The following is a 20189-nucleotide window of genomic DNA, read 5'->3' on the forward strand; positions in this document are numbered from 1 at the left end:
ATCAAAATTATGAATTACAACTATTTTTCCTCATCCTTCAGTTGTCTTTTCACTTTCTTTATGGTGTCCTCTGAAATACAAAAGGTTTCTTTTGCTGCTTGTACTTTTAGCGCCATATCTAAAAAGGATTTGCTTAACTCAATGTCTAAAGAATATTTTTAATTTTAAGATTAGTATAATTTTAGCTCTTATATTTAGATTCCATGATCCATTTTGAGTTGTTTTTTGCGTATGGTATAAGAAAGGAAGTACAACTTCATTGTTTTGCATGTAGATGTCCAGTTGACCCAGCACCATTTATTGAAAAAACTTTTCTCTTCCCATTTAATGTCTAGGTATAATTTTTAAAAACCAATTAACCATAAATGTAAAAATTTACTTCTAGATTATCAATTTTCTTCCATTGACCTGTATGTCTCACCTTGCCAGGACCTGACTGGCTAAGTTACTGTCACTTTTACACTAAGTTATGCAGTTCAGGAGTGTGACTCTTCCAACGTTTTCCTTTTTCAAGATCATTTGACCATTATACATCCCTTGAATTCCCATGTGAATTTTATGATCATCAATTTCTGCAAAAAAGTTAACTGGGGCTTTCTGCCCGTGGACGCCACCGAGAAAGCATCGTTGAAGACTTCCCCGCCTCCACTGCCGTCATGTCTAAATCAGAGTCTCCCAAAGAGCCCGAACAGCTGCGGAAGCTCTTCATCGGAGGATTGAGCTTTGAAACAACTGATGAGAGTCTGAGGAGCCATTTTGAGCAATGGGGAACGCTCACAGACTGTGTGGTAATGAGGGATCCAAACACCAAGCGCTCCAGAGGCTTCGGGTTTGTCACATACGCCACGGTGGAGGAGGTGGATGCGGCCATGAATGCAAGGCCACACAAGGTGGACGGAAGAGTTGTGGAACCAAAGAGGGCCGTGTCAAGAGAAGATTCTCAAAGACCTGGTGCCCACTTAACTGTGAAAAAGATTTTTGTTGGTGGCATTAAAGAAGACACTGAAGAACATCACCTGAGAGATTATTTTGAACAGTATGGAAAAATTGAAGTAATTGAAATCATGACTGACCGAGGCAGTGGCAAAAAGAGAGGCTTTGCTTTTGTAACCTTTGATGACCATGACTCTGTAGACAAGATTGTCATTCAGAAATACCACACTGTGAATGGCCACAACTGTGAAGTGAGAAAAGCCCTGTCTAAGCAAGAGATGGCTAGTGCTTCATCCAGCCAGAGAGGTCGAAGTGGTTCTGGAAACTTTGGTGGTGGTCGTGGAGGTGGTTTTGGTGGGAATGACAACTTTGGTCGTGGAGGAAACTTCAGTGGTCGAGGTGGCTTTGGTGGCAGCCGTGGTGGTGGCGGATATGGTGGCAGTGGGGATGGATATAATGGATTTGGTAATGACGGAAGCAATTTTGGAGGTGGCGGAAGCTACAATGATTTTGGCAATTACAACAATCAATCTTCAAATTTTGGACCCATGAAAGGAGGAAACTTTGGAGGCAGAAGTTCTGGCCCCTATGGTGGTGGAGGCCAATACTTTGCCAAACCACGAAACCAAGGTGGCTATGGTGGTTCCAGCAGCAGCAGTAGCTATGGCAGTGGCAGAAGGTTTTAATTACTGCAGGAAACAAAGCTTAGCAGGAGAGGAGAGCCAGAGAAGTGACAGGGAAGCTACAGGTTACAACAGATTTGTGAACTCAGCCAAGCACAGTGGTGGCAGGGCCTTGCTGCTATAAAGAAGACATGTTTTAGACAATACTCATGTGTATGGGCAAAAAACTCGAGGACTGTACTTGTGACTAATTGTATAACAGGTTATTTTAGTTTCTGTTCTGTGGAAAGTGTAAAGCATTCCAACAAAGGGTTTTAATGTAGATTTTTTTTTTTTGCACCCATGCTGTTGATTGCTAAATGTAATAGTCTGATCATGATGCTGAATAAATGTCTTTTTTTTTTTTTTTAATGTGCTGTGTAAAGTTAGTCTACTCTGAAGCCATTTTGGTAAACTACCCCAACAGTGTGAAGTTAGAATTCCTTCAGGGTGATGCCAGGTTCCATTTGAAATTTATTTACAACCTGCTTGGTGGAGAAGCTGTTGTCTTCAGAACCTTGGTGTAGTTGAACTGACAGTTACTGTGTTGTGACCTGGAGTTCACCATTAAAAGGGTCACCCATGCAAAGTCATGGAGTTTTTTTTTTTTTTTTTTTTTTGGTTATTAATGATTGTTGGCACATCCTATGCAATATATCTAAATTGAATTATGGTACCAGATAAAAGTTATAGATGGGAATGAAGCTTGTGTATCATCCATTATCATGTGTAATCAATAAAAGATTTAATACCCTCTTGAAAAAAAAAAAGTTAACTGGGATTTTTACAGGGACTGGATTAACACTATAGATCAAATTATGGAAAACTGACACCTTAACAATATTAAATCTTTTGTTCCATGAACATAGGGGGCCTTTCCATTCACTAGGTCTTCTTTAATTTCTTTTAAAGACAGTATTTTGTAGTTTTCAGAGTATGAGTTTTATACTTCTTTTGTTAAATCTATTCGACATATTTTCCAATATGCTATTATAAAAGAAAATTTTTAATTTTAAATTTTCAATTAGAGGATAATTGCTTTACAGTGTTGTACAAATTTTCTTAATTTTTAGATTTTTTATTGGTAGGGTACAGAAATAAAATAGATTTTGTGTACTGATCTTACAACCTGGCTGAAATCACTCCTTTATTAATTCTATTTTTTTTTAGTGGATTCCTTCTAAGTTTCTATATACAATATTGTATCATCTGCCAAAAAATATAGTTTTACTTCTTCCTTTATAGTCTGGATTTTTTTTTTAATTTTCTTGCCTAATTGCCCTAAGCAGAGGCAATACAACGTTAAGTAGAAGTGGTGAGAGTGAAAGTCCTTGTCTTATTTCTGATCTTAAGGGAAAGACATTCCGTTATTTCCCAATAATAATTACAGTGTTTAATGTGGACTTTTAATGAATAGATTGCATTTTCTTCATTTCTTTTCTTGGATACTTAACATTTTAGATACTATCAATATATTGTAGCAGCTCTGGATACTAGTCAAAGCTATGGTTTTTCCAGCAGTCATGTATGGATGTGAGAGTTGGACCATAAAGAAAGCTGAGCACCGAAGAACTGATGCTTTTGAACCATGGTGCTGGAGAAGACTCTTGAGAATCCCCTGGACTGCAAGGAGATCAAACTAGTCAATCCTAAAGGAAATTAGTCCTGAATATTCATTGGAAAGACTGATGCTGAAGCTAAAGCTCCAATACTTTGGCCACCTGATGCAAAGAACTGACTCACTGGAAAAGACCCTGATGCTGGGAAAGATTGAAGGCAGGAGGAGAAGGGGACAACAGAGGATGAGATGGTTGGATGGCATCACCGACTCAATGGACATGAGTTTGAGCAAGTTCCAGGAGTTGGTGATGAACAGGGAAGCCTGGCATGCTGCAGTCCATGGGGTTGCAAAGAGTCGGACACGACTGAAGGACTGATCTGGATACTAATACCCCCTCTTGGGTTCACTGGTGTTGCTTGCTTGTTTTTTGGTTTAGCGGTTTGCCTGTACTATTTTAGTGAAGCCTATTTCCCCAGCAGGTTGTACCCTGTGATGTAGCTCTTCAGAGGGCACAACCTTGGACATGCACACATTCACCCTGAGGTAACAATGACTTCAGCAGGCTCTCTTTTGTGTCTTTCCCTGATCTCTCTAGACTCTCTGCTATGGCTGGATTCACATGCAACTGTTATACTGATGTTGCTATGGTTTCAGTACTGCCCTGAGGCATAAATTCCTCCACAGTCTGATCTCATTAACAGTTCTCTCTTTTCACTGAGTCTCTCTGATACACTTCTAACTGATTTGTTAGCTTACCATTCTCACTGAGCAACCAGCTTTTTTGTAATTGTACCATTAAAAACCTCCACGGGTTTGGGGAGTTCCCTTAGCCTTTAACTACCCACGTTTTGTTCCAAATGAAGTAATTTCCCTTAGGAAGAGCTTCAGAGTTCTCTGGTCTTACAGCCTGACTCTTCCCCTGAGCAAAATCATACTGATCCAGTGCTGAGGGCATGAAATGTGGCCCAGTTCACCAGGGACACCTCTGCCTCATGAGCAGGATACTGGGCAGGCATACCACCCTCTGGTCTTCTTGTTTCACTTCTTCTGGCCCAGAACCTCCACCCGCTGAGTGGGCTGGGGTGATAGTGACTGAAGCCCCAGTATTGCTGACCTGCCAACGTTGGAGTGAGGTTCTTTCCAAGAAGTGGGAGCTGGGCTGAGAAAGAGATCTCCCAGGTCTCTCAATCTACTCTTTCCTGGAATAGGGTTTCTGAAACTCCAAGTTGCTGGGATGGAGACAGGCTGGTGGCCTGTCCCTCTGGGGGAGATACCACTGTCCCAAACTGGAACCTGCAGACAGAGAAAGCCCAGTGTCCTGTCCATATCCTGTCATAAGGGAGCTCCAATCACACTGAATTGGGAGGGAAATACTGGGAAGAGGTCGTGGTTCAAATTTCACAGACTCTCATTGTACTTACTGAGATTTGGAAGTCTTTCTTGAATATTGTTTTAAACTTGATACATGTTCTTAAAACAATTTTCAGAGATTTTAAATGGTTGCTTTGAGACAATACATAAAATTTTCACCAGTTATGGTTGTTTCACCAGAAAAAGAATCTACAAATCTACTCATCTTCTCATGTCATCATTCTAGAAGTCATTTTGTAATTCTTAATAAACTATCTTTGAGTTTGTGGTTTTAAATGGAGCCCCGTAGGTCAATGGAAGATGTGACAGTGTTTCAAGCCTCTGCTCATATCGCCCCAACTCTCATCACCTCCTGGTCTCTCTAGTAAAGCCTAATCCCCACTCCCAGTACTCTGAGCCCCGCAAGGGCTCTCCTTCCTCCCACCCATCTAGTAACCACTGCTGCCTTCTACCCCATGAGGTGTGGACCTGGACAGACGGACAGAGAGGACTGGAGTCAGATGACTGTGCTCCACGGCACTGTAGGGGTCAGAGCTTGGCGATGGCTATCCATGCCCCAGCTATCAGTGCCACAGCCCAGTTAGAGTCAATTTGGAGGTGCTAAGACCTTCAATTATGCTCATTTCAAGCAAAAATCAAGTGAGCCCCAGGATGGAGGTTGAAATCCCATTGAGACTGCTCATCTGTGAACCATGGGAAGTCAGATGTTTGGCTCAACTTTTCCACCTTCTAAAGTCTTACTGGTTTGGCTACTGGTGGGAGATGAACCAGAAAGCCAGTGGACTACATGTGCTCCAAACCTCAGGTCAGGCTTCCAGGAACCTTTGAAGGTTTGCACTTGCCCTGTCCATGTTCTCTTACAGGAGAAAAGATGATGTGAATGAACGGAAAATGAAAAACAAACAAAAAACACCATGGCAGGTTGAGAAAGAGACCCATGGAAAGAAACACTGATAGGCTGTCTCTTCTGCCTACAATAGCACTTCCCCTCATCCTCCCTTCTACAACCTGGTGGTCACTCCTATTTATTCTTCATGTTTTGGCTTAGATGTCACTTCCTCTGAAAATCTTTCTCTCCAGTTTGGATTAAGTATTGCCACATGCTTTGATATAGTCTCTCCTTTCCTCATCTAATTACCTATGTTCAAGTGTCTATTTGCTCAATTATATCCTATCAAAACTCTTGAGGGCCGAGACTATTTTCTTGGTCATCACTGTACCTCTGAGTTCTTCCCCAGTTCCAGGCATCACATGTTGAATACATCACCATTAAATGATGATTAAATAGACAGACAAGCCTTTCAGATGTGATGTCTGGGCTGATTTCTGAAAGAGGACAAGGAGATGATAGGAGGCAATGTGAGAGGAACATGGAAAGGCATAGAGGTGTGATGTAGCCAGTATATCTACAGGGCGGGCCAGTTGTTCCCTGGGACTGGAATGTAAGGCACAAGTTGATGTGTACAGAGATACTTGGTGCACAATATTAATGAGATTGGCCTCCATCTGGAAGGTAACATGAAGCCACTGGAATGATTTAAGATGTAAAGTTAGCACATCTTAGTGAGATCACTCTGGGTCCAATATGAGAAAGCTTGGCTATTACAGTCACTCACATAGGAGGAAAAGAGAGCCTGGGTTAGGGCAGTGGAGGTACTGAGGAAGGAATGGATTAAAGTGGCCCTAAAATCAGACTCAATGATTTCATGGGATATGAAAGAAGAATGCCTACAAGTGCTCTAACTTAGATGTCTAAGTGAGAGAGATGCAATAAGTCAGGTAGAAGAAGAGGGGGAAGAGGGGGTGTGAGGTCAGGAGCATAAGGGAAGATCAGGACTTTGTTGTGTATATATTGGCTAAAATGCCTTTGGCATATGTTGGAGACAGGGTAACTTAATGTCAACCAAATATACGTGGCAGCAGGTACCCAGAGGCACTGTTCCATTTTAGGGACATAACATATTTGTAAGTTGGAGTCACTTTATATTTGGATTTGTAGTTGAATATTGGGGTTGACATAGAGAGTATAAACATGCAACACTTCAAAAAATAATAATAAGGAAGTCACACTGCAAAGATCCAGCACAAGATGGACTTAAAAACTGTTCCTCTTACTGGCACAAAGACAGAAATATAGATCAATGGAAAAGAATAGAAAGCCCAGAGATAAATCCACGAACCTATGGTCACCTTATCTTCGACAAAGGAGGCAAGGATATACAATGGAAAAAAGACAACCTCTTTAACAAGTGGTGCTGGGAAAACTGGTCAACCACCTGTAAAAGAATGAAACTAGAACACTTTCTAACACCATACACAAAAATAAACTCAAAATGGATTAAAGATCTAAATGTAAGACCAGAAATTATAAAACTCCTAGAGGAGAACATAGGCAAAACACTCTCCAACATAAATCACAGCAGGATCCTCTATGACCCACATCCCAGACTTTTAGAAACAAAAGCAAAAATAAACAAATGGGACCTAATGAAACTTAAAAGCTTTTGCACAACAAAGGAAACTATAAGCAAGGTGAAAAGACAGCCCTCAGACTGGGAGAAAATAATAGCAAATGAAGCAACAGACAAAGGATTAATCTCAAAAATATACAAGCAACTCCTGCAGCTCAACTCCAGAAAAATAAATGACCCAATCAAAAAATGGGCCAAAGAACTAAACAGACATTTCTCCAAGGAAGACATACAGATGGCTAAAAAACACATGAAAAGATGCTCAACATCACTCATTATCAGAGAAATGCAAATCAAAACCACAATGAGGTACCATTACACGCCAGTCAGGATGGCTGCTATCCAAAAGTCTACAAGCAATAAATGCTGGAGAGGGTGTGGAGAAAAGGGAACCCTCTTACACTGTTGGTAGGAATGCAAACTAGTACAGCCACTATGGAGAACAGTGTGGAGATTTCTTAAAAAACTGGAACTAGAACTGCCATATGACCCAGCAATCCCACTTCTGGGCATACACACTGAGGAAACCAGATCTGAAAGAGACAGGTGCACCCCAATGTTCATCGCAGTACTGTTTATAATAGCCAGGACATGGAAGCAACCTAGATGCCCATCAGCAGACGAATGGATAAGGAAGCTGTGGTACATATACACCATGGAATATTACTCAGCCATTAAAAAGAATTCATTTGAATCAGTTCTAATGAGATGGGTGAAACTGGAGCCCATTATACAGAGTGAAGTAAGCCAGAAAGATAAAGACCATTACAGTATACTAACACATATATATGGAATTTAGAAAGATGGTAACGATAACCCTATATGCAAAACAGAAAAAGAGACACAGATGTATAGAACAGACTTTTGGACTCTGTGGGAGAAGGCAAGGGTGGGATGTTTCAAGAGAACAGCATCGAAACATGTATATTATCAAGGGTGAAACAGATCACCAGCCCAGGTTGGATGCATGAGACAAGTGCTCGGGCCTGGTGCACTGGGAAGACCCAGAGGGATCAGGTGGAGAGGGAGGTGGGAGGGGGGACCGGGATGGGGAATACATGTAAATCCATGGCTAATTCATTTCAATGTATGACAAATACCACTACAATATTGTAAAGTAATTACCCTCCAACTAATAAAAATAAATGAAAAAAAAAACTGTTCCTCTACCTCAGTCCTCAACTTCCTCCATCTCTCTGAATTTATACCTATAATGCTTGTTCTTTTTTTCTCTTTTTCCTGTTTGATGTCTCCTTATTCATGGGAGAATGGAAATGTTTCATGTGCCTTGTCTGCAGTGAAATTATCCCCTATGTCCTGAAACATCATATTGAGCCACATGACCTACAAGGTCACAGACTTATCCTCTGTTACATTGTGATGGCCAAAATATTCATGTGGATTTTTCCATATGGAAAAATTTTCCAGTATTACCACTGCATGTGCACAAGCATGCATATGTCTGTACACACTTACACTCACACACATATCACTTGCTTCAGAACTGCTAGTCTATCTTCAATTCAATTCAATGTGCTAAGGTACCTTAAACCTCCAAATCTTTGGCCATGCCATTCCATCTGCTGGAGATTCTTTTCCTCCTCTTCTGTCTGTATGTTGATCTTTCTGGCTAATCCTTACTTGTCCCTCAAGAATGAGCTCATTTAATGCTAACAGGTTCCCACAAGCATCTTTACGGTCCTCAGGTTCACTCAAGAGGTTCTCCCTTATCATCTTCTCATACAGCACGGCAATGATTGATTTTCTTCCACATGTCGTCTTCTTTATGTTGAGCATCTTGAAAGTCAGGGCTGCTCAGTGCTTGGCCTTTGATTATGGACCAAATGAGGTGATGCTGAAGAATGAGAGGCTATGGGTGAAGGTTTAGGAAAACCTTCAAAGTGCTCTTAGAATGAAGAACAGAAAGTCCACAAGAAGAAAAAAAGTCAACAGGGAACTAATAAAATTGCTTGGGACAGTTCACTAAATTTCTACACCCTTTTCAGAAAAAAGGACTTGATGACTCAAGTTAAAGCATAAGTTGCCAGAATTAACAGGTCCAGATTCAGTTTTACTCCCCAGGAACAGAGTTTTAAATTTCATTGTAAAGAAATCAACAGGAAGCCTAATATGCTGGTCATATGTATTGGTAGGTTATTTGCAGGGATGTTCTTATGACTTATTATTCATCAACTGCTTCTTAGGAACAAGCAGTTTCCACCCTAACCAGGCACCAGAAGCCTGGTAGTTGGCAGCTGGATAGCATCACATCTACTAGACCGAGAAGGCAACAGGTTTTCTCTGCTTCCCGGTAAGGACCCACAGACATCTGCTGCCATGGGGGCCGCTGTGGTTGGTGTGCAGTGATCAGTAAACCAGGCACTGAAGTCTGGAGTTTTATTCTCCTCACTGCAGCCACAAATGATTCATCTTGTCACGACCATCTGTAACAAATCAAGAATAAAGTAACAGAACCTCACTGCTAAAAGCACTTGTGATTACCAGGGAGCAAACGGGGATTTCTCCTCCACCACAGGAGATGATACTTAGATGTGAAAACTGTGAGGCATTTGCAGATTCAGCCTATATGCCCTCGTTTCCTCAGCACAAGCTCCTTGAGGATGTTTCTATGATGCAAAAGTCAATCTCTCACCTCCAACTCAGCCCTTTAAGACCTGTTCAAACGCCTGTCTTGTGGAGAGTCACTCTTTCTGGGTGTGGTATCATCATCCAAATGCCTCAGTACACTACTGCTGACCCTTTCAGATTATCCCCCTTTGGTCACGCAAACCAAAATGCTGTTTCCAGGATTTTTTCATCCCACCATCAAGATTTTTCCCTTATTCTGCTACCTCCTGCAGTATTTTTTTTAAATTACTTTAGAGTTCATGGGTAATACTACTTTTGGAAAGAGATCTGTAAATCTTCACATTTCACTTTAGCACCAATCTGATGTTACATAAGAGAAAAATCTGTAATCCATCATATGAAGGGAAATGAGGATGAATGCAGCACACACCATTCTATAAAATGGTTTTTTCCTGCCTGTGGGAAATAAATTAACAAAATTGACCTGAATAGATGCCTAAATGTAAAACATTACAAGCAAGATTCAGCTGTATATAGGAGGGACGAGAAGAGGAAGAGAAAAACTGCAGGGCCCAACCAATCATTTTAAACCAAGGACTTCCAGGTGAATGATCTTTCAAAGAAAAATGATCAGGTCCAGATAGAAAGCTATGTATTTAACTACAAACAAGGCTGTTTTAAACTGTCTCCTTGAAGTGGAAAAATATCAGACTGAAAAATGATTTTGAGAAATACTTTGTGTGATATTAGAATCCATCCACATCTACCTGCCTCAACTAAACATAGGCCCAGGGGATTTGGGGTACTTGCCTCCCAATCTATTTTTATCTCGCGAAATACTTACTATTAACATCCAAAGCAAAAGCAGCAGTCTTTGTGCTTAGAATAAGGAAAATACCCTTTCCCTTCAGCTGATATAACCACACTGCCTTTATCAGAATGAGGATCCCAAGCTTTTGAGCATCCCAGGTGTTAGAAAAGCTGCGTACGGCTGCATATGATGCATTCTGCCAAACATGAATGAACCTGCCAGGCTTTGCAAGTCTAGAAATATCTAAAGCTGTCTCAGCAGACATTCTGGAAGCAATTTAAATTTCTGAGGGCTTTGAAAATATGTATTTTTGGTTATCTCACATGGGAAGCACAGCGATGAAAGCCTGCTGTCTTCTTCCCAGTCCACTGGCTTCCCACTCCTAGCAAGCACAGATAACTTTTTCAGAAGGTTTAAATTCCCCTCAATCCCTTGCCATAAGCAGACTTCCAAGAGAGTCACTGGGAAAAGTTCAACATGATAATGGCTACGAGCTCTCTAAAGTCCCCTGACTCTATCCTAGTACCTGGTCTAAGGGTTCATGATAAAAACTGGCAAGGTCACAAGTTTTTGCCAATCTGAATTCAACAGACTGTCTAAATGGCCATAACTCCTGACAGGAACCCAGAAAGGTCATCCTCCCTTGGGAAGCAACTTAAGTCCCAGCAAACAAGACTATCTCCCATGCTACCAACAAACTCAACCATATTATCATGGCAAGCATTTTAACTGCTGTCATCAACTTGGCAGCAAGAACCCCAAAGGGAATTTGCTCAAACCCTTTATTTTCAGAATGTTCTATTAGCTTCACAGAACAGAGACTGGGATTATTTACCCAATGTAGAGGATATTATAATTAGAATAAAAGGCTTCATCCATTGTGAGATTAATGTGTTCCAGGCACCATGGTATCTCCAGTTTTCTTGAAGGAAACATTTCATTGAAAAATGGGCACAATAAAGGACAGAAAGGGTATGGATCTAACAGAAGCAAAAGATATTAAGAAGAGGTGGCAAGAATTATACACAGAAGAAATATACCAAAAAGAAAAAAAATCTTAATGACCCAGATAACCATGATGGTATGATCACTCACCTGGAGCCAGACATCTTGGAATGCAAAGTCAAGTGGGCCTTAGGAAACATCACTATGAACCAAGCTAGTGGAGGTGATGGAATTCCAGAAAAACATCTACTTCTGCTTCATTGACTATGCTAAAGCCTTTGACTGTGTGGATCACAACAAATTGTGGAAAATTCTTAAAGAGATGGGAATACCAGACCACTTACCTGCCTCCTGAGAACAACCTGTATGCAGATCAAGAAGCAACAGTTAGAACCGGACATGGAACAATGGACTGGTTCCAAATTGGGAAAGGAGTACGTCAAGGCTGTATATTGTCACCCTGCTTATTTAACTTATATGCAGAGTACATCATGAGAAATGCTGGGCTGGATGAAACACAAGCTGGAATCAAGATTGTTGGGAGAAATATCAATAACCTCAGATATGCAGATGACACCACCCTTATGGCAGAAAAGTGAAGAGGAACTAAAGAGCCTCTTGATGAAGATGAAAGAGGAGAGTGAAAAAGCTGGCTTAAAACTCAACATTCAAAAAACAAAGATCATGGCATCCGGTCCCATCACTTCATGGCAAATAGATGGGGAAACAATGGAAACAGTGACAGACTTTCTTTTCTTGGGCTCCAAAATCACTGCAGATGGTGACTGCAGCCATGAAATTAAAAGATGCTTGCTCTTTGGAAGAAAAGCTATGACAACCTTTTATTGTTGCTCAGTCATTCAGTCGTGTCCAACTCTTTGCAAACCCATGGACTGTAGTATGCCAGGCTTCCCTATCCTTCACCATCTCCTGGAGCTTGCTCAAACTCACGTCCATTGAGTCGGTGATGCCATCCAACCATCTCGTCCTCTGTTGAACCGTTTTCAGCAAAGTGATGTCTCTGCTTTTAAAAACGCTGTCTAGCGTTTTTCATAAAAAACTAGGTTTGTCATAGCTTTTCTTCCAAGGAGCAATGACAAACCTATACATTGTATTAAAAAAGAGACATCACTTTGTCAACAAAGGTCTGTCTAGTCAAAGCTATGGTTTTTCCAGTAGTCATGTATGGATGTGAGAGTTGGACCATAAAGAAAGCTGAATGCCAAAGAATTGATGCTTTTGAACTGTGGTGTTGGAGAAGACTCTTGAGAGTCCCTTGGACTGCAAGAAGATCAAACCAGTCAATCCTAAAAGAAATCAATCCTGAATATTCATTGGAAGGACTGATGCTGAAGCTCCAGATACTTTGGCCACCTGATGTGAAGAGCTGACTCATTGGAAAAGACCCTGATACTGGGAAAGATTGAAGGCAGGAGGAGAAGGGGACGACAGAGGATGAGATGGTTGGATGGCATCACCGACTCAATGGACATGTTTGAGCAAGCCCTGGGAGATGGTGAAGGACAGGGAAGCCTGGTGTGCTGCAGTCCATGGGGTCGCAAAGAGCTGGACACAACTGAGCGACTGAACAACAACAAGGCAACATGCATGAGTCACTTGATATACATCCCATTTTTCATATCAGAAGACTGAGGCTTAGGGAAGACACATCACTTCTCCATCATCGTATGGACTAAAAACTGGAAAATCAGAACATAAACTTGGGCAGGGGGACACCAAAGCTACCTCTGTATAAATATATATTGTTCATTTTCCCCAGCAGTCCCCACTCCCCACCCCCCATGATGTGGAAGCAGCACCTCTAATCTTATAATACCACCATTTTCCCTCTTCCACTACAACAAAGGATCCTGGTAGAGGCTGCCAGTCACAGGTGAGTATTTTCCTAGACACAGTGACAGGGGCAGACTCTGTGCCAAGGAGTCACAGGGTCCCCAGCTTCTCTGGGATGTGGGTTCTGCTCAGCCCCTCTCTGATGGTGAAGCTGTGAGGACAAGAGCTGTGAGAGTTGGGCTGAAGAACTTGTGGAAGATGGATTACAGAAGATAAAGGAGACCACCATGGAGAAGCAGAGCCTGTCAGAGAGAATACCATGATGCCCCCTGTCTCAGAGGCCTGGCTGCACCACTTTCCCTTCCCTTGGTTGTTAGAGTGGATCAAGTTCCGTTTTGTGCCTAAATTTGTTCAAGTGGAATTTCTAAGATAGTCCCTAAGATCTTTAAGATAAAACTAGAGACTCTCCTTGCTTTTTTCTTTGTCTTGTTTTAATCTTCTCCTAAAAAAGTGTCTGGCATGGAGGAGAACCGCCAAAATAGAAATGTAAAAAGTAAAATATAATGAAAATTAGCATAGAATATTACCCCCTACCTCCTCTTTCTTGAATGAATATTCATGGTAAAATGATAAGCTAAATACACTAAAAATCAGAGCAAAACAATTACTTCTAAATGAAAATGAGATATTTGACTTTTATGAAGGAAGATCAGACGTACATTTTTTACTGTTTAAGCAAATTTTCATAAAAGATAAGGGAAGTCTTTGAGATAGGCTTCAAAGAGGCAGAAGAGGCAAGAGGCAAGAAGATAAAACAAATTCAGACAGGAAACATGTCATGATGTGAACACTCCCTGTTTAATGATTAGAATCCAGTCATTGGGAGAAGAGAAATAAGTTTTATATTCTGACTATTATTATAGATAACCTTTTTTGAATGCTTTCTATGAGTCCAATAAAAGGTATATAATGAAATTTTCACAACCCTATCAATAAGTATTCCAAGTAGCAGAAAAAGTGAAAGCCGCTCAGTCGTGTCTGACTCTTTGCAACCCCATGGACTATATATATAGTCCATGGAATTCTCCAGGCCAGAATACTGGAGTGGGTAACCTTTCCCTTCTCCAGGGGATCTTCCCAACCCAGGGATCAAACCCAGGTCTCCCACATTGCAGGCAGATTCTTTACCAGCTGAGCCACAAGGGAAGCCCAAGAATACTGAAGTGGGTAGCCTATCCCTTCTCCAGTGGATCTTCCCAACCCAGGAATCGAACCGGGGTCTCCTGCATTGCAGGAAAATTCTTTTACCAACTGAGCTATAAGGGAAGCCCCTAAATAGTAGTTCCATCCCTAAATTTGCAGTTTCCCTGGTGACTCAGTGGTTAAGAATCCACCTGCTAATACAGGCGACACAGGTTCAACCTCTGGGTCTGGAAGATTCCCTGGAGGAGGAAATGACAAGCCACTCCACTATTCTTGCCTGGGAAATCCTATGGACAAAAGAGCCTGGCAGGTTATAGTCTATGTGGTCGCAAAAGAGTCAGACATGACTTAGCAAGTAAACAACTCTCTCAATTTAGCAAAAAAGATAAGTGAAAGCGAGACTTTAACAAAGTGTCCTACAGGTACCTTCTAGTCAATGGTGAGAACAGGTTGGCACAAGGCTATCAAAGTCAATGACCCATGTCCAGTTTAACAAACTGTTTCAACCTATTTAGTATTAGAATATGTGCATGCTCAGAAGCATCTGACTCTTTGCAACCCTATGGACTATAGCCCAGCAGGATTAGATAAAAGCCAAAAAACAAACAAACAAAAAAAGCAAAACAACAAGCAGAAGATAAGATTTAAGTAACTGAGGTAATGTGAATTGTATTGCTTAATATCAAAGGAAATCAGAAGTCACAAATAATAAATCATTAAATAACACAATATGACAATACATACAAAATATCATTTTCAGAAGTTCCTAGACTACGGGGAAGGAGAACTGTTTAACTTCAAGGAGATTTAAATCTGGTAGGTGTAACATCCAAAAAGTAATGGATTTCTAAGTAGTTTCTGCATGGGATCATAGTTCTGTCTCCTATTGTAATCCTTTATGCCATTAGAAAAGCCTTGATTAAAGCATCATTAACAAGACCTACATCTATTTGGTCAGTGGAGACTTCTGTGCATGCTTAGGGATAATTTTCCAAAGCCAATAAGATGTAGAGAGCTATAAGACATTAGCTCCTCCCAGGATAACTTCATGTTGGACCTGACAAAACCCAGGGAAACACTGCAAGTGGTTCATCCACCTCCTCACAGCTCATTTAACTTCCAAGTGGTTCTCAATGACTTGAGGACTTTCCTCTCCTACCAGACTCAAGGCTCAATTTTGCTATGTTCTCTAATTGTTGCAGATCATGAAAGCAATCTCTATGGCAGATTATGTTGACAAATTCTCTTCAACTACCTCCTTTTTCTTTATCATTCATTTTGCTACCTTTTTGTTGTTGGAGTTTCAGCACTTCCTATGAAATGGAGGTTGATGGGCATTGGCCAGCTATTTTCATTAGATCCAACTTTTGTTTCAAATACTCCATCTGAAGTTCCCAGACTCAGAATGTATTCAACATATTAAGCATATGTTATAAAGATCATGAAAAGTGTAATAGACAATTCTGGGTCAGAATTTTAAAAATTAGCACTACGTTTCTTATTTATAATTTACCACTTTTTTGATTACCACTCAAAAAGAACTTAAACACAAGCTAGTAGCTCTCCAATTACCCTCCTTGCCTGCAGCCTCTCCTCTTTCAATCTTCTAAATTCAATTGCATAAAGTAAAAAAAAAATCATTATTAAAATATAAAGAAAAAAGTTAAACATGTTCCCCAAAGCACCATTTCTAATAAGCCCACCCTATAAAACCAAGTACATTTATATGGATAATATAAATAGTTTTTAAATAAAAATCAACAGTACAGTAAAATTTAAGTAGAACTTGAGATGTGATTATTCAGTGTTTCTGAACAGAGGCAGACCTTATTGATTTAAAAAAAAAGCAAGACTATGCATGAGGGAAGATCAAGTTGGTTAACTGCTTACATTGTTTCCCACTATCTTAGCAGATGTCACCCACTTCTCAGAAAAATCAAATGAATACATGTTTTTCATTGGTTTTTATAAAGTTTTTCCTATTTGCTGAGTGCCATTTAACTTCCCTTCATAATACCCTGTGAAATATTATAAGGACATCTAATTTTAGTCTTAATATTAGTGGGTAGGACTCGTCTCCAAGTTACAGAGGGGCTGTCAGAACGTAAGGGTATTCAAGTCTTCTGCCTCTCAAGCTGTCACTTGGCAACACACACAAAAACTCTAACTGTGGACATGTCTACATTATAGCAAAATAGCAGATTGACTCAGCTGGGGGGAAAGTATATGCATATTTATGGTATTGTATTGTCAAACATATGAACTGCCAATTTTTTAATATTTTCATTTTGACTTGGGTGTTGTGAGGATACAGCTGAAATGTGACAAACACTAAGTTAGTAACTGAAATTCAGAGAAGCCAATTTTGAAAAGCACTCATTATGTTGATCATCCACACATATTATACTTTTTGACATACATTTATTAAGAAAACCTGTTTCCTATCACTCCTATAAGTCCTTTTAATGACCATCATGGTCAAGCTTTTCCTATGATTCAGATACAGTAGAGTGTGAGATGCCACTAATTTCTTAAGATGTAATAGTTTCAAAGAAATGCATAGAGAGTAAAGAGTAGCTTCATTTGTATCAGGGTGACAGCTTGGCTCTCTTTGATTTTACATAAATCTTAACTGGACAGAGTGCATGTAATGTGGTGAAAAAGATATCAAGCTTGGGAGGCCTCCTTGTTTCAGCTCTGCCATTACCCTAATGGAAGAATGTAAAAAATATCATTTATCCTCTTCCAGTTTCTATTGCCTTGTCACTTTCAGAAGAAGGGAGAGGAGGCAGAAGAGAAGGAGATTGGTAAGGAAGTTCAAAAAGAAAAGGAGGAAAGGGAACACATGAAGGAAAGGGAAGGAAATGATAAAAATAATGGAGGGAGGAAGAAACAGAAGGATAAGACAAACATATATGGCTGAATAATGGTCCCCCAAACCTTGTGGCTCAGATGGTAAAGAATCTGCCTGCAATGTGGGAGACCTGGGTTTGACCCCTGGGTTGGGAAGATCCCCTGGAGGAGGGCATGGCAACCCACTCTAGTATTCTTGCCTGGAGAATCCCCATGGACAGAGGAGCCTGGCAGGCTACAGTCCATAGGGTTGCAAAGAGTTGGACATGACTGAGCAACTAAACAAAATATTAGGATGACATCCTGAAACCTGTACACGTTACTTCATATAACAAAATGGACTTTACAGATGTGATCAAATTTAGAATTTTGAGAAGGGCATATTATCCTGTATTATCTAGGCAGGCCTAATATCATTACAGAGAAAGATAGAGGAGGATTTCATGCACAGTAGTAGGCTATATGATGACAGAGGCAGAGATTGGAGTATTGACCCAAGAGTTCCAACAGTAGAAGCTGGAATAAACAACATTTTTTCCTCTAGACCCTTTGGAAAGATCATGGCTCTGTGGATACCTTGACTTTGGCCCAGGGCTACTTGATTTTAGACTTTTGGCCTCCAGAACTGTGAGAAAATAAATTTCTATTGTTTTAAACCACCAAGTATGTGACAATTTGTAACTGAAATTGTCACAAGTAAGCAAAAACAAGTAGGGGTTAAAAATGTGTAAATATTATTATTATTAGTCTGCTGGGGTTGCCATAACAAAATATCATATGTTGGGTGGCTTAAACAACAAAAGTTTATTTTCTCATATCCTGGAGGCTAGAAGTTCAAGGTCAAAGTGTCAACAGATTTGGTTTCTTCTGAGACCCACCTCCTTGGCTTGCAAATGGCCACCTTCTAGCTTTGTGTTCATGTGATTACTCCTCTGGGGGTGTGCATCCCTAGTGTTTGTGTCAAATTTCCTATTCTTATAAGAATATCAGCCAGACTGAATTAGTACTCCCCTTTAGAGCTTTGTTTCAACTTTGTCACCTCATTAAAGGGCCTGGGGGTTAGGGGTTCAACACAAGAATTTCAGCAGGACACAATTCAGCTCATAAGAACACATAAAATTCATACATTATTTTCTGCTTCACTCAACATATCCACTGAAACACAAACAAAATATGTTCAATCTCTTAATTTGTTCAGCAATCATATTAAGCACTATATGCCAACTGGCATGCTTTCTGCTCAGAATAACGTATAATTGTGATAACATACATCCACTCAAATTTTCAGAGTATAGCATAACTGGTAAAATCATTACAATAAAGTGATGTGTTTTAAGTATAGTCATTGCTTAGAAAGAAGAGAATTTGACTGTGTCTGAGGTTTGGAGGCAGTAGGCTATAAACACGATAGATAAGAGAATTATTGATTTGCATCAGGAATAGGGTTAAGATGTCACTCATGGAAGAACTAAGGAATGGTGATCCTCAGAGAAATAAAATGTTCAAAATATGGAAGAGAGGAACATGGAGACTTTAAGTAAGTCAGTAGATGGTAGATTCTTGGATTCGAAAGGATATTGTAAGAAATGAGGTAAAAGTCTATTCATAAAAGGCTTATTATGCCATTCTATTAAAAAGCAGAGACATTACTTTGCCAACAAAGGTCCATCTAGTCAAAGCTATGGTTTTTCCAGTAGTCGTGTATGGATGTGAGAGTTGGACTATAAAGAAAGCTGAGCACCAAAGAATTGATGCTTTTGAACTGTGGTGTTGGAGAAGACTCTTGAGAGTCCCTTGGACTGCAAGGAGATCCAACCAGTCCATCCTAAAGGAAATCAGTCCTGAATATTCATTGGAAGGACTGATGCTGAAGCTGAAACTCCAATACTTTGGCCACTTGATGCAAAGAGCCGACTCATTAGAAAAGACCCTGATGCTGGGAAAGATTGAAGGCAGGAGGAGAAGGGGACGACAGAGGATGAGATGGTTGGATGGCATCACCGACTCAATGGACATGAGTTTGAGTAAACTCTGGGAGTTGGTGATGGACAGGGAGGCCTGGCATGCTGCAGTCCATGGGGTCGCAAAGAGTTGGACACGACTGAGCGACTGAACTGAACTGAACTGATGCCATCCTGAAAGCTTGAGTTTTCTTGCAAGCAGTGATGAATAGATGAAAATATTAAACAGGGAAGTAATATTATTATATTTTTATTTTAGCAAGATATTATGGAGGATGAAGTAGTATGGTGAAGAACTGAAGTGAAATAATGTGGATGGAGTTAGAAGAAGAGACCAAGGGAGAAGTGATCAGGGCTTGCATTAGGGAATGATCAGCATGAATAAGGGAATAGTATGGATGTGAGGGATCAAAAGGAAGATAAGTGAATTTAGAACTTGATATAAAATAGAAGGGGTGAACAGAATGAAGTCAAGCTTCCTTGGATGATGATATCCTCAAGCTATATTGCTCTATAATGGATTTATGATGGAACTAATAAATTCAGGTTTGGTCATATTGAGTTCAACGAACTTATAGAAAATCTAGAGGTGAGGCCTATCTGATTGGCAGTAGGATATATAGATATCAAGGATCCAGAAGCCATATCTGTGACAGAGATTTAGATTTAAGACTGACCCAGGTATAAAAGGATATTAATAACATTACTGTAGACGCAGTCATTTAGTGAGAGTTTGTGGAATAACAATTAGTACAGGGTTATCCAAGAAATTCTGAGGGAAATCAACTCTTCAGATATAAACAGTGAAAAAAATCAAAAGTGGTCAGAGCAGCTGGAAAACAACTGGAATAAAATGATACCCTAAGAAATCAAGGTCAATAACCTTCAAGAAGGGAATGAATTCTGGTGTCAAATGGAGAATAAGGTAAGGAAATATGACAATTGTGCCTACTGCATTAAGAATTACAAAATCATTAATATTGGCAAGATCAATTTCAATAGAGTCATGAGGAAAAAATAATTACAGTGGGAATA

General features: G+C 40.2%; 1 protein-coding gene across 1 annotated transcript; it reads left to right on the forward strand.

The window, feature by feature from the left end:
- Positions 1-598: 598 nt before the first annotated feature.
- Positions 599-2188, forward strand: LOC110126817 (heterogeneous nuclear ribonucleoprotein A1). The gene has a single exon (XM_020876686.2). It carries the CDS (start codon positions 657-659, stop codon positions 1617-1619), a length of 963 nt encoding a protein of 320 aa, XP_020732345.1. The 5' UTR covers positions 599-656; the 3' UTR covers positions 1620-2188.
- The last annotated feature ends 18001 nt before the right edge of the window (positions 2189-20189 follow it).

Source organism: Odocoileus virginianus, unplaced genomic scaffold, assembly GCF_023699985.2.
Source record: "Odocoileus virginianus isolate 20LAN1187 ecotype Illinois unplaced genomic scaffold, Ovbor_1.2 Unplaced_Scaffold_10, whole genome shotgun sequence".
Lineage (NCBI taxonomy): Eukaryota > Metazoa > Chordata > Mammalia > Artiodactyla > Cervidae > Odocoileus > Odocoileus virginianus.

Bases quoted from the DNA above. Each gene is read 5' to 3' on its own strand.
- LOC110126817 (XM_020876686.2), top strand. From the start codon at position 657: ATGTCTAAATCAGAGTCTCCCAAAGAGCCCGAACAGCTGCGGAAGCTC.